Source organism: Thermothielavioides terrestris, chromosome 1, assembly GCF_000226115.1.
Source record: "Thermothielavioides terrestris NRRL 8126 chromosome 1, complete sequence".
In the NCBI taxonomy this organism is placed as follows: Eukaryota; Fungi; Ascomycota; class Sordariomycetes; order Sordariales; family Chaetomiaceae; genus Thermothielavioides; species Thermothielavioides terrestris.
Genome location: NC_016457.1, coordinates 5,716,648 through 5,729,611, shown reverse-complemented (window position 1 = coordinate 5,729,611; position 12,964 = coordinate 5,716,648). Strand labels below are relative to the sequence as shown.

At 46.4% G+C, this 12,964-nt stretch overlaps 3 protein-coding genes across 3 annotated transcripts; 2 read left to right on the top strand and 1 right to left on the bottom strand.

Annotated features, from left to right (window-relative positions):
- The first annotated feature begins 98 nt into the window (after nt 1-98).
- THITE_2109184 (uncharacterized protein) lies at nt 99-1,084 on the top strand. Its single transcript, XM_003649941.1, has 2 exons — nt 99-505; nt 592-1,084. Exons 1-2 carry the CDS (start codon nt 213-215, stop codon nt 908-910), a joined length of 612 nt encoding a protein of 203 aa, XP_003649989.1. The 5' UTR covers nt 99-212; the 3' UTR covers nt 911-1,084.
- An 855-nt stretch (nt 1,085-1,939) lies between these two features.
- THITE_2126127 (uncharacterized protein) lies at nt 1,940-2,824 on the top strand (the record flags this gene model as incomplete). Its single annotated transcript, XM_003649940.1, has 1 exon — nt 1,940-2,824. The coding sequence occupies one exon, from the start codon at nt 1,940-1,942 to the stop codon at nt 2,822-2,824; it is 885 nt and encodes a 294-aa protein (XP_003649988.1).
- Nucleotides 2,825-3,280: 456 nt separating this feature from the next.
- On the bottom strand, nt 3,281-5,301 carry THITE_2126126 (uncharacterized protein; the record flags this gene model as incomplete). Its single annotated transcript, XM_003649939.1, has 5 exons — nt 3,281-3,940; nt 4,003-4,299; nt 4,437-4,915; nt 4,965-5,141; nt 5,226-5,301. 5 exons carry the CDS (start codon nt 5,299-5,301, stop codon nt 3,281-3,283), a joined length of 1,689 nt encoding a protein of 562 aa, XP_003649987.1.
- Nucleotides 5,302-12,964: the final 7,663 nt, after the last annotated feature.

Genomic DNA, 12,964 nt, shown 5'->3' with positions numbered 1-12,964 from the left:
CCCTGGCAGCGTTCGGCTAGATGACGGCCCGTGCCCGGGTGTCTGCAGGGGTCCTGGGCCCTGCAAGCCCGCTGCAAACTGCAACCTGGAACCTGACCCAACAGTTCAACCGCGCCGCGAGTGAGCGCGCCGCAACTGGGCAACGCGACCGGAACCTTGATGGCTCTCTGCCCGACATTTGACACCGCCGACAGCAACCCCCTCCCGCCACCATGTCGCGCCGGCCCCCGCGAGGCGAATACATCGAGACGGACACGGGCAACAAGGTGGCGCGCAAGGCCACGCTCGTGGGCACGCAGAACATCATGCTGGGCGGGAAGACGGTGATCCAGCCGGACGTCATGATCCGCGGCGACCTGACCCGCACCGTCCACGCCGCCGCCCCGCAGCCCGCATCCCAGTCGGCGACCGGCGCGCCGCCTAACAACACGGCCGTCTCCATCGGGCGCTACTGCTTTCTGAGCCGCGGGTGCTGTCTGCGCCCGCCGGGCCGGCTCTACAAAGGGTGTGTGTGTCGTTCATCCTTCTCTCCCCATCTCCCCATTTCCCCAAACTGCGGTTGCTGATTCCGTCTGCTCGTCTCCCCCCCAGCGTCTTCACCTACATGCCCCTGCGCATGGGCGACCACGTCTTCGTCGGGCCCGGCTCCGTCGTGCAGGCCGCGTCCATCGGCAGCCACGTGCACATCGGCGCCCAGGCCGTGGTCGGCGAGTTCGCCATCATCAAGGACTACGTGCGCATCCTCGACGGCGCCGTCGTGCCGCCCAACATGGTCATCCCCAGCTTCAGCATCGTCGCGGGGCAGCCTGCCCGCCTCATCGGCGAGGTGCCCGAGGGCGGCCTCGAGGCCTTCGAGCTGCGCGACTTGTACAAGACCGTCGGGAACAACCCGCAGCCGGTGCCGCCTTGAGGGAGTTGTGGGATGCGACAGGTTACATCTCCTACTACCTGGGGAAGACATCTTTATCGGAATGCTCTCGGTCCCAGCCTATCGCACCTCTCACCGCCTGCACTCGATGCCTCGTTGTCTAGTGCCTCGGCGCGTTGGCCAGCCGCGCCCAGTCAGGTTCCTCGGAAGCGCTGGAACAATACTCCAGGGCCAAATGGCGGCGGACAGCAAGTTAGACACTTGTCAGAAACATGGCTCAGCCTAGCAGCTAGTTCCCACGTGGGACGTTACGAAAATGCCGACAAACAGAAATATCAATGATACCCCATCTTCTTCCTGACCTGGCGTATCCGACTTGGCAATCCCACCGTGTCTTTCAGATGTCACATCAACCTAGCCGACTCGTCAAGCTTCAGCTTGCTGTCGAAATTCTTCCCGCGAGTCCCTCCGTCCCTGCTAGCCCGGAAGTACGTGAGTCTTTGCCACAGAAGCCCGTTTGACTTGTCTTGTTAGATTGCCACTCCCCTTTCCCCCGCCTCTGATGAGTGCCAATTAACTGACGACTTTGACTCTGATCAGTTTTCCTGCATCGTAATGCTCCGCAGGTTACTCAGAGCATCGGACCCAAGCTGCGTTCGAATCACAGCCAGCTAGGCGCCTTCATCCTCCTTCACACATTGCTATTGCCTAACTCAGCATCCACTGTTCAGTCTTCAATTTCATCGACCGCCTTGTCCTGATTTCCTACCGACGGGTCTGTTACCTCCGAACAGCCGTCCCTAGAAACTACTACAAACCTGTCCCAGAGACCAGCTCCTTTATCTCCGTCAACACACAGGGTCTGTCTCTGCATTCCAATATTGTATCCAGAACTCTGGTTCGAGACTCAAGTCCCTCTCTCTCGATTTATAAACCAATCTCTCGACCTCAAAATGAATTGGTCACAGCAACGCCCTCAACCCCCCACACCACCCACCCACCCATATCCATCCATCCAGCCCATTTTCACCGCCCACCACTTAAGCACCTCTCCACCCGACAAAAAAAACCATGTGCATCTACCGCATCCCGCAACACCCCTGGTGTTCCTGCCGGGACCCCAGCGAGACCGACGCCAACGGCAACATCACCTGCCCGCACCACGTCTGGGTCCTCCCGGAGAGCCCGCACATCGCCCGCCTCCCGCCGGCGGCGCAGGACCACCTGAACTTCTGCGTGGCCGCGATCCCCCGCCCGGCCCCCGGCTGGGCTCACTGCGCGACCTACCGCGCGCGGCACACCAGCCGCACGTCCGGCGCCGTCATCGCCGGCCACGAGCTCGCCTGTCCCGAGACGATGGCGCGCGCGGAGGCGGCGGCGGCGGCGGCGCCGGGGGCGGGGGCGGGGTGGTGCGGCTACAAGGAGGTGTACCAGTGGGACGGGCTGTGCGGGCACTGCGACCGGCCGGGGCGGGGCGTGCCGCTGGCTGTGGTGCCGCTGCGGCACCGGTTCGAGGTCGACGCGGAGTCGCACATCTACCACCGCGTGGCCGCCAGGAGGGCCGCGGCGGCTGCGGCGGAGGGGCCCTTCGACGGCGCGGGCGAGCGCGAGCAGGAGGAAATGGAGGAGGAGGAGGAGGAGCCGTGGCAGGACCTGGTGGCCTGCGGGCTGGAGATGCCGGACGGCAGCGCGATCCCCGAGGTGCTGGAGAAGCGCATCATCCTGGACCGCAAGGCGGTCGGGCGCGGGGAGGGCTTATATGTCGACGTCGTCGAGGGCATGCAGATGGGCAAGTGGGAGGTCGATCTGGACCGCTCGGCCATCTATCTGCTGCCTGGGCTGGGGTACGATCCCGAGAAGGTGCCGGGTGAGCCGAGGAAGGAGGACAACGGCGAGGCGTCAACGCTGAGCTGTGTTGTCGAGGCCGTGAAGGGTATGGTGGGAAAGATGTTCTAAGCCTCGGGGTGGACTCCGGGTTGTTTGTAGGAACATCTCTCCGGTACGGGACACTGGCAGATAGACTCACACTGATCGGGGTCATTCTGGTTATGACCTATTAGACATTGAGACAATAGACTTACTTCAGAAAGCAAAAAATAATTATGGGTTCTTTGATATCCCCGGGCCAAATACAGTGATGGCTTACTAATGAATGCGTTTTGTTCGCTGTGCATGTTGCTGTAGCTATTACCTGGCGGGGAACAGGGGGTATCTCGAAGTGTTTGTAGATGTATGTCTATTCTTGTTCCTCGGCCCACCACCATACGTAGACATCAGTGAATAATAGTGCGCACACTTTGCTCCACGGAGACCGAGACAGAGCCTCGAGTCTTCTTACCTAAAAGTCAAGAAACGTCGAGATCCCCAACATGAAAACCGGTTTCGGCTGCGGAGACACCCAGGAGAGGTGGATCATCTATTTGAGGCCGACAACATGATAGCGCGCATCAGCCTTGTATGCCCCTGCACTGTTGGCGGACTTGACCGTCCCTCGTGCCACACCCGACATTGCAAGCGGGAGAACCACCACTCCAAGGTGCCCCGCCACGGCACGCGGAAGCGGCCGGATCCACGACGGCCTCCAAATGTCATGCGGTAAACGTTGGGACAGCCCAGTTCCGTGATCCTGAAATGCAAACACAGGCATCTCGCACCGGCGACCTTGACGGGCTGCTCGAGCCTATCTAACCGGACCTGCCCGAGACTCGCCTGGCGGCCGTCGGCATAGCGCAGGAGAAGCCCGGTGATGGCTGGGCCGAATTCGGCGACGTCGCTGCGACAAGGCGTCACCTCCACCACGCCATCGAGCGCAGCAGATGTGTACGTGAATATTTCGTATGGGCCCAGCTCTGGGCAAGGTGACACGGGCGGCGCGGGTGACGGGAGCACGACTGCACCGCTCGGGAGCGGTGTGTCCACGGCAAGGGAGTGAATGCCGTACAACGAGAGGTCAAAATAGATGCGGCTAGGACCATGTTCTGCTGGCCGGCAGACAAGTGCATATTGGTAGTTACCGCCTCCGGAGGCCGGGTGCGAGCCCAAAACCAAGCAACGGCCCTTGTTTGTCCGGAACTGTGGTGGGGAGCGGCGCGTGTCAGGTACTGTGGCCTCAACAAAGCAATGGATGGACTTACAATCACAGCGATAGTTTCAGTCACCATGCCGCAAACGTAGCTGCGCACCCAGACCTCCGTTACCCGCTCGTCTACGCCAACCGGGATGTACAGCCATCCGGCCTTGCGCATTTCGGGTGTCTTCGGGCTCCAGCTGTCGTAGAACGAGAGATCCCGTTCCCCTGCGGTGTGACTGCGGATGTAGTACGGGTTCTCGTCGCAAAAGACCGAGTAGCCAATGGTCGCTGGGTCGTTGCACACGAATGAGGTCATCCTCAAAGAAGTAAGTCCACGATGGATCCTATGCCATCTGAGTTGCTTTCCCGGGGGTAGAGGCAGTTCGAACATCTCCGAGTCTGGGGGGCTCTCTAAAGCAAGCGGATAGACAGATCGGATTTTGGTTCCCTCAATGCGGTCAGGCGGACGGCGCAGGTGTTGGGGCAACTGCAACTTACATCGGTTAGCACTTGAAACTCTGAAGAGCCGCCGATCTCGATCGTCTTCCACCAAAGACCCGGACAATAGTCAACCTCGGGCGCAGCCGGAGACGAGCCAGAAATGAGCACCTCGCGAAGACCCAGATGGTCTTCGGCTAGATACAGGGTCTGAGCCGCCTCGTTCTTGCCCGGCTCGGGCTCGTAGACCAGCGTGCCAAGGCCGTCGCCAGGATCGTTTGTCAAGCAAGCGATATACCGCAATCCCTCAAACTCAACATGGCGAGCCCACACCCTGCCCGAGAGGTGGAATCGGTGAGCCGGCACGTTTGGAGCCTCTTCCCAAAACGTGCGGGCGGCCGCCGCGGCAGCAGGCTGGAGGGAGCAGTGTCCGGCAATAATTTCGCAGATCTCCATGGGCACAGAAAACGGCCGGAGCATGCTGTGGAGGGTGGCGGCCCACGCGGACCGGAGCCATCGCTCGCGCCGGGCGATCTCGACTGGAAGCGGGTACCAGTTATACGCGGTGGGCTAGGAACCGCTCGCGACTCGGGATGCGGCGGCCAGGCTCGAGACGGATGCATTCAAAATGGCACCCCACTGCATCGTCCTGGATATCCCAGGTTTCCCAGTAGAAGGGAGAGTACGTGAGCCCTGTTAGCACGCCATAGAAGAGATTCTCGGGGTCGAATCGGTATTTCCTCGACGACTGGCCGTCTGGATGTACTGTCGACAGAGAAAGTACCTAGCCAGCGAGCGAAGGAAAACGGCGGCGGCGTGAACTTCAGAGCCCTCCTCCGTACCTGCTACCACCTCGTCGCCCTTTGACGAGTTCCAAGCTGCAGATGCCGCACCGGGGAATCAGGCCGAACCACTCCTCTTCCATGGTGCGTCAAGAGAATCGAAGGCGTTGGGAAGCAGGTCGCGGGCAACGGAGGAGAGAAGGCAGGTTGCGAGAATAGCTTCATGCGGGAGGAAGATGATGGAGGATGCAACTGGCGACGGAATTGCGTGGTGTTGAGTGAGTGGAAGGAAAGCCACTCGCACAGTGGAGGGTGATGTCAGACCACTGAGCTGAAAACTCTGGGCCCCAATGTTTGTTCCTGGGACTCTTGTGACTCAGGGCCTGACACGCTACAGCGAGCTGCGAGGTGTGGATACAACGGTGGGATCGTAGTAGAGCATCGGAATGCAAAGAGAGTGCGTTGTTCCAGTACAAAAGAGAGCTAAAGACTGAACAGAGCGTAGTATATATACATCCAGGAGTGGGGAAACTATAGCCAGTGCGCTATGCCAAGCTCTAAGCCCTTTACCCCTGACGTGACATACCCCCCAGTTGTTCAATAGAGTACCTAAATATATATAAGTTAAACAACTGAACTACGAAAAAACTAGAATATAGGAAATCCTTGTAAATAGTAGGTTGTATAGGAGTAGGTTATATAAGGCTATAAGAAATTCTAAAGTATAATTCTAGCTAATTAGAGCGCTTAGATCTAGGGAAAGGTATAAATTCCTATCTATAGGAGCTTAAACTTCCTTTTTCCTATATATATCCTTTTGTTTATATATATAGTAGCTACTACTACTATTACTATTCCTAGCTCCCTAGAGTATATAAGACTATTATACCTCTATATTTTAATATCTTCTTAGACGAATTGCCTATATCTTCGCCTACTCCTTTAGAGGAGGATAATAGTACTAAAGAGCTTATAGTAGAGCCTACTACCCTATATACCGCTTCTAAAGAGCCTACTATACCTTCTTCCAACTAGTACTATAGTCCCTTAGTCAAGTAAGTTATATACTCTTCCTTTTAGCTCACTGCTATATCACCTTGATATATCCCCTAGTTATATACTACAAATGACTATAGAACGTAAGATTTTATACCTAGGTTATATATACACTGCTTTCGCAAGCTCCTACAATGGAACCTACTATAACTATAATAGCTATAGTATATACTACTAGCACTATAAACGCTTTAACTATAGCTATAAGCCGATCCTACCTACTACTATAGAGAAGGTATAAGCTCTGACTATAGCTATTAACGACCTCGACTAGAAGGTAAGTCTCTACTATCTACTACTCTACACCCCCTATCTAATATTGGATAGGCTATAAAGAAGATTCGCCCTACACTTCGCGCACTTTTGAACAATCCCTAAGAGGTTTAGGAGAGAGAGTAGGAGGATATAGATATAGTAGAGCTAGTAGAGTAGTAGCCTTAGTAGCAAGTATAGGAGCAGGCGTAGGAGGTCCCTATAGTCGCCTAGGGTAGAGCCTTGGATAACCCCCTCGGTTTCACGCCTATAGCATTGACAGAGAGTAAAGTATAGGAGATACTCTCTAAGTAGGTAGAGAGCGACAAATTGGTTAATAACTAGGAACTAGAGTAGGTCGTTGTATAGATAATAGAGCTAGTAAAGCAGTTAGAGATATAGACGAAGATCCTTTGGCTTTAGGGAAAGGCGACGATAACAGAGCTTATTAATCGCTAGAATATATAGGGCAAGAGTATAAAATAGTAGTAGTAGATAGTCCTTATAAAGAAGATAGTTAACTCCTCTACTCTTTTCTTACCTAACGTATATCTTAAAGGTTTAATAGAGCGTAGAAGTGCTTAAACTTCTGCCTTAAGAGCTATTTCGTTAAACCGTCTATAGGTATCTATATAGTAGAGAGGTAGAGTATATTGAACTACTTATTCTAATACTCCTAGCAAAGCTATATATTGTAGATATCTATATAGCGTAGACAAGTATTAATCTTTGTATACTCTCCTACTATAAGCTAAATCGTTTGTTAATTATTATAGAAGATCCTCTAGGGCTCTCTAATCTCGAACGCAAGGTCCCTAAACAAGCGCTTTAGGGCGATTGTCTTAGCTATAGTGAGCGATAGAGCTTTTAACTCTGCTTTAGTAGAAGATATAGTAACAGTATCTTACTATATAGCCTTCTAGGAGATCAACCCTCTAAAGAGTATTATAATATAGCTTTATAAAGAGCATTGTATATCTAGATTATTGCTATATAATACGTTAGATACAATCTAGAGTACCTAGTAAACGCTTTTACCCTTGTACTATATACTAAGGAAGTGTATAGTATATAGATACTAAATAACTTGTTTTACTACTTTGATATACTCTAGTCCTAGATTCGTTAGGAACTAGGAGAGCTTTGTAGCTATAAACGTAATATCTAGTTAGATTATAACTATAGAGTAGAGGATCGAATCTACAAGCTCTTAGTATAGTTTGACCTACTTTGGGGACGCCTCTCCTTCGAACTTATAAAGCTCCTTTATAAGAAGAGGGATAGCTAGAGCGCTTATAATGTTAAAGAGACTATATTTCTTTATAATCTTCTTAATATATTGGTTGTATATAAGCTAGATCTTATACGCTCTACAGTTATAGATAACCCTAATCCTAAGGAAGTGCTTAACATCGCCTTGCTTATATACCTTATACTTCGCTTTAATGCCCTTTATAATACGCTCTATAACTATAGCGTTATCTCGATAGTAAACTACTAAGAAGTCGTTGATATAGAAGATAAGGATTATCTTCTTTTCAAGGTTAAAGAATAGGTAAGGTTCTTCTATAGAGGGTTATAAGCTAAGCTCTTTGAAAGTACTATAGAACTTATTATACTATAGGAGTAGCAAGTCCTTTAGCCTATAGAGAGCCTTTAAAAGCTCTATATAGATCCCTAGTTCCTTAAATCTGTCTAGAAGCTTATAAGTCACCTACTCTATATCTAGCCTCCTCGCATTTAGGAACGCCTATTTAATATTGAACTACTTTACTTCAAGGTCGAAGTACACTATAAGCGCTATAACAGTGCAAAAAGAGTATATAGCGAGGGTAGCTATATATATATTTACAATGTTAGTAGTATCTTATAGATCGCCTTATATATAGATACGTGCTTTACACTTTTTAAAGTTACTATCTTTATCGAGCTTATAGTTAAACACCTATTTTAGGGGTAGAGGCTATATTTTTATATACTCTCGCTTAATCTCTTGCTATATTCCCTTGCTCGTTAGATTATAAATCTCCTTATATATAGCCGCCTTAAACTCCTTCCTATACTTATAGTTCTCTAAGTCTCTTTAGCTCTTTAGGAGAGGGGGGAGCTCAGTGTTATAACGTATCATTGGTATTTAGCTAATAGCGGTAGTAAATACTGTATATAGGGTTTAAAACGACTTTAGGAAGAGCGTCTCAATACCCTCCTACGATATAGGGAAGAGTATCTCATTGCTATTATAGGCTTCCTAGGGAGCAGGATCTAGATGATCAGTCTAGAACCTTAACCCTAGGTTTTCCTATATTTCTAACGACCTAATAAAGAAAATATATATATACTCTAAAGCTATATTTAGAGCTATATTCTTATATACTTTCGTAGAAGGCTTCTGAATTTATATACTCCTTCTTGTAAGTATAAGGGGCTCCTTAGGTTTATATTATAGTTTTAGTGTACTTAGTACTAGTCTATTAGTCGAAGGTTGTATTTATAGAGCTTTATACCCTATAGGCTAAGCTTCCTACTCTGCTATATATTCTACTATATTATAGAATATATTCTCTTTTTTACTTTATAGAGCTAGGGGCTTTATAGGCGAAGATACCTTATAGTCGCTTTATAGAGCTAGGTGCTCTATAGGCGGAGAAGCCTTATATTCGCTCCTAGGGGTAGCGCTTTATAGGACGGCTATTGCTAGCCTAAGGTCCCTAAATACTCTACTAGTCTTTAGAAGAGCACTAGAATCATCGACTAGACCCCTATTTCTGTTATTACTTCCATTTATAAGCTCTTTCTATAGCTAAGCCTATAGTTCTAGTAACATCTTAGGGGTTAAGAGTCTACTCTACGCCTATACTTCCTCTACCCCTAAGTCTTGACTTAGTAGTGTACTCTTGCGCTTAGGGACTATAGTAATAGACTCTAGTATTAGTCCTCTATATTTAAGTTCGTAGAGCGTTCGAAGAATCGACCTAGCGTCTTAGGTCTCTTTAACCCCCTTGTCTAGGTACTTTGCTATATCCTTGACAATAGCAACTTTATAAGCTAGAAGCTCTTCTTTACCTAGATAGTAAAAGGTCCTTTCGTTGAATATTACGTTCCTTATTATAATAACCTTGTTAAGCTTAAGCACCTAGATATAATAAATGTTAGATGCTCTATATTTAACTAGGTATCTAATTCGCCTATATAGCTATACTTTAAATTCTCTCTTCCAATGCCTAGCTTTATACTCCTTATCTAAGGGGTATACTCTATAGCTATATATAAAGATCCTAGACTAGTTAGAGCGTAGATCCGCTATTAGCGTTTAATAGAAGGTTAGTTCCTACTAGCGAAAGTAGTTCTTAAACTAGGAGTAGAGTACCTCGTTAAGGCTCTAAAGACTATAAGCATAGCTAGGCGAGATGGTATATAAGAAGGCCACCGCCTTTATACCCTTTGGCTAAAGCTTCGTAGATAAGTTTATATTAATAAGCATCTTTATACTCTTTAGCTATAAGACTTGTCCTATACGCTTTGAAGCTCTATCTAGCTATAGTATATACATTGGTATAAGCTCTAAGTCGATACCTTCATTATATACTTAGAGCTAGTAAGCTATTAGTCAGCAATCTTCTAGTGCAATAACTCCTATATCGTTGTCTTAGCGGATCTTATAGACGTTGAGTCCCTACTACTATTTAACCTAGCGTTTAAAAGCTCTAATAGTGTTAAAGAGCTTAGTTTAACCCTTATTAGAGAGTATAAAAGCCTAGATCTATCTACTGAATTTATCTTTAATTATAAAGAGGTATTAAGATCTATTAAACTTAGAAAAGAATAAGAAGAGGTCCTAGGAGATACGCTAGAACGGCTATAAAGTACAATACTCTGTCTTATAAAGTGTATTATGCTCCTTAGCGTATAATAGAGTATATACCTTATATTTGATCGTTGACGTTCCTCGGATCTTAACGTTCTTTGCACTTTATATGTTACACACGGATAGCCCTTAGTGACCATCCAGCGGTAAACGTGAGAGGGTAAGAAAGATCAATGCCTCTCAGTCTCGTCAACTAATGAGGCGGCACTCCTAAACACTAGTATATATTACAAAAGTATATTGATGCAGTCTCGTCTCTACAAAAGAGTTGTAGGCGAGGTTCCTTTTTTAAGGGGAACGCTCGTCACCCCTAACTGTAGTACGGTCATAGGTGCCCTTGCCACAGTTATATATAACAAGTGCCTAGGGACAAGAAGAAAAAGATAGCGTCCTCGCTATTATTATAGAACTTAATATAGGATAAGGGAGTATATAGAAAGGAAAGAAAACTAATCTATATTATACCCTATATAGGATTCCTACTTTTATTATCTTAGTTTATAGCGAAGTTCTCTATTGCAATATATCTATTTACTTATTCTATTTATTAAAGTCGACTATACTATCGCTCGTATAAAGGTTATCCTTATCCGTCTTAGATGCCTTCGATATTAGTTTACACTTATTAGATATAGACGCTTTCTTAGTTCTCTTTAGCAGACGCGTCGACGTCTCCTACATTTTATCGTCTATAGTCACCTTACGCTAGCGCTTAGTGGCAATAGCTTTGGCGGTTTTAGCTCCTAACGTCGAACAGGTACTCTTATTGTACTAGCTTTACAGCGTCTTAGCTAGCGTCGTCGATACAATTAGTAGCGTAGCTTTAGCAATAGGTACCTTAACGAGTATCTTCTACGTAGGTAGTTATATAGCCTTAGTAGAGTATATCGTCGTTATAGTTGCAGTGTGGCTAACCTTGGGTACTGCTTCTTAGTGTCTAACAGTTTAGATAGTTGTAGTAGCCTATTTCGCAATTCCTATTTTAATGGCGGTTATATCGGTTACAACGGTATAGGATTCGATAGCTAACAGATGGCGCTTAGCGTCCTATATACACTACATTAGTCCTATATAGACGACGTCGTATACGTTTATAATGACTTAGATAGCGGTATCGATCTCCTTTCTAAATATATCATCCTTACAACGGAGTTCTATTATAGTTTTATTATAGGCTAGCTATATATTACTAACCTTCTTAATCTAGTAATAGTATATATTATCTAGGTTACTTTAGAAGGCAAGGCTATCTAGCTCTATACAACTAGCTCTCCTATTTGTATCTACAGTACCGATATATCTTGCAGATTCTATAGCGGTCTTCTTAACCTCTTTAACACAAGCTTAGTAGTTTTATATAAATTGCAATAGGTCTTTAGTAAACGCTTAGACACTCTTTATATTCGCTTAAAGAGACTTAATAGTAGTATCGTTCACAATAACTATGTAACTAGCATCGCTTACTACATCTATAGCCTTAACGTTATTGTAATATATAAGACCAAGTTCTACTAACATTGTATTAATAGATAAGTTGCCTTCTCCCTTAGGCGACACGTATTGCAAAGCGAGAATTTCAATTATAGTCGGCATCTAGCTTACTATCACTATACTAGTCTCCTAGAACTCCTTAAAGGCTTTCTTAATCGTCCCTTTGATTCTATAGACATATAGGTTGTAAGCGAAGCTAACGGGCTTGCCATTGAAATCTTTCTTTGGAACTATACAATAGAATCTAGTAAACTACATTATAAGTTTTACTATATACTCTTCGTTATAGCTAAAATCTATACGTATATAAGTAAGAGCTTTGCTTATAGTAGCGATATACTTGTTTGTAGCTTTTATAGGGCGACAAGAGTATCTATAGGATACACAAGTTTCTTATAGCTCTAGGATACAATATAGCTCGGTAGCTATATCCTCCTTATCGCTTATATATTTAGCGCTATCGTCGTCTAAGGCATCTTAATTGTTATCGCTTACAATAACTTCGTCGTCGGATACTATATATATAGCCTGTCAAGGTCTTTTATACTACGTATAGGCAGCTATAGCGCTATTGGCATTAGGGTACTAGATTCTAAGCGTACGCTATAGAGGCTACTCTCCCTCTATATATTTATAAGTCAAGAAAGTATCTAGGCAGTCCTACGCTATATCGCTATCGAGTTCTCCCTCGTCGTCCTTAGCAGCTTCGTACTCGCTATTGGTAATTATAATACGATTTAAAACTTTCTACAATATCTTCTTATATATAGTTTCTAAACTATTTTAGATTGCTCTAGCTATATCGGCTTTCTCGGCGGCTATTATTTTATTATCATAGATAGTTTTAGCAACGACGTACTTAGTTGCAGCTTACTAGGCTATATACTTATCTACGATATATAGGGAAACGTCAAGTATAATAGCAACCTTCTTTATACCTCCCACTTGTTTTATAGTAAGGTAAACACTTTCTCTCTTCTTAGCACCAATAGTATAGTTTCTAGCAGTCGCTCTTCTTCTATAGGGAGGCATCTTATATATAACAAAAGCTAGTCGTATATCTCCTTCTATAATATTAATATAGTTAGCTTTAAGCGCTTCGCTACTTAATAACGTAAACAAGTTAGACGAATCAACTATTC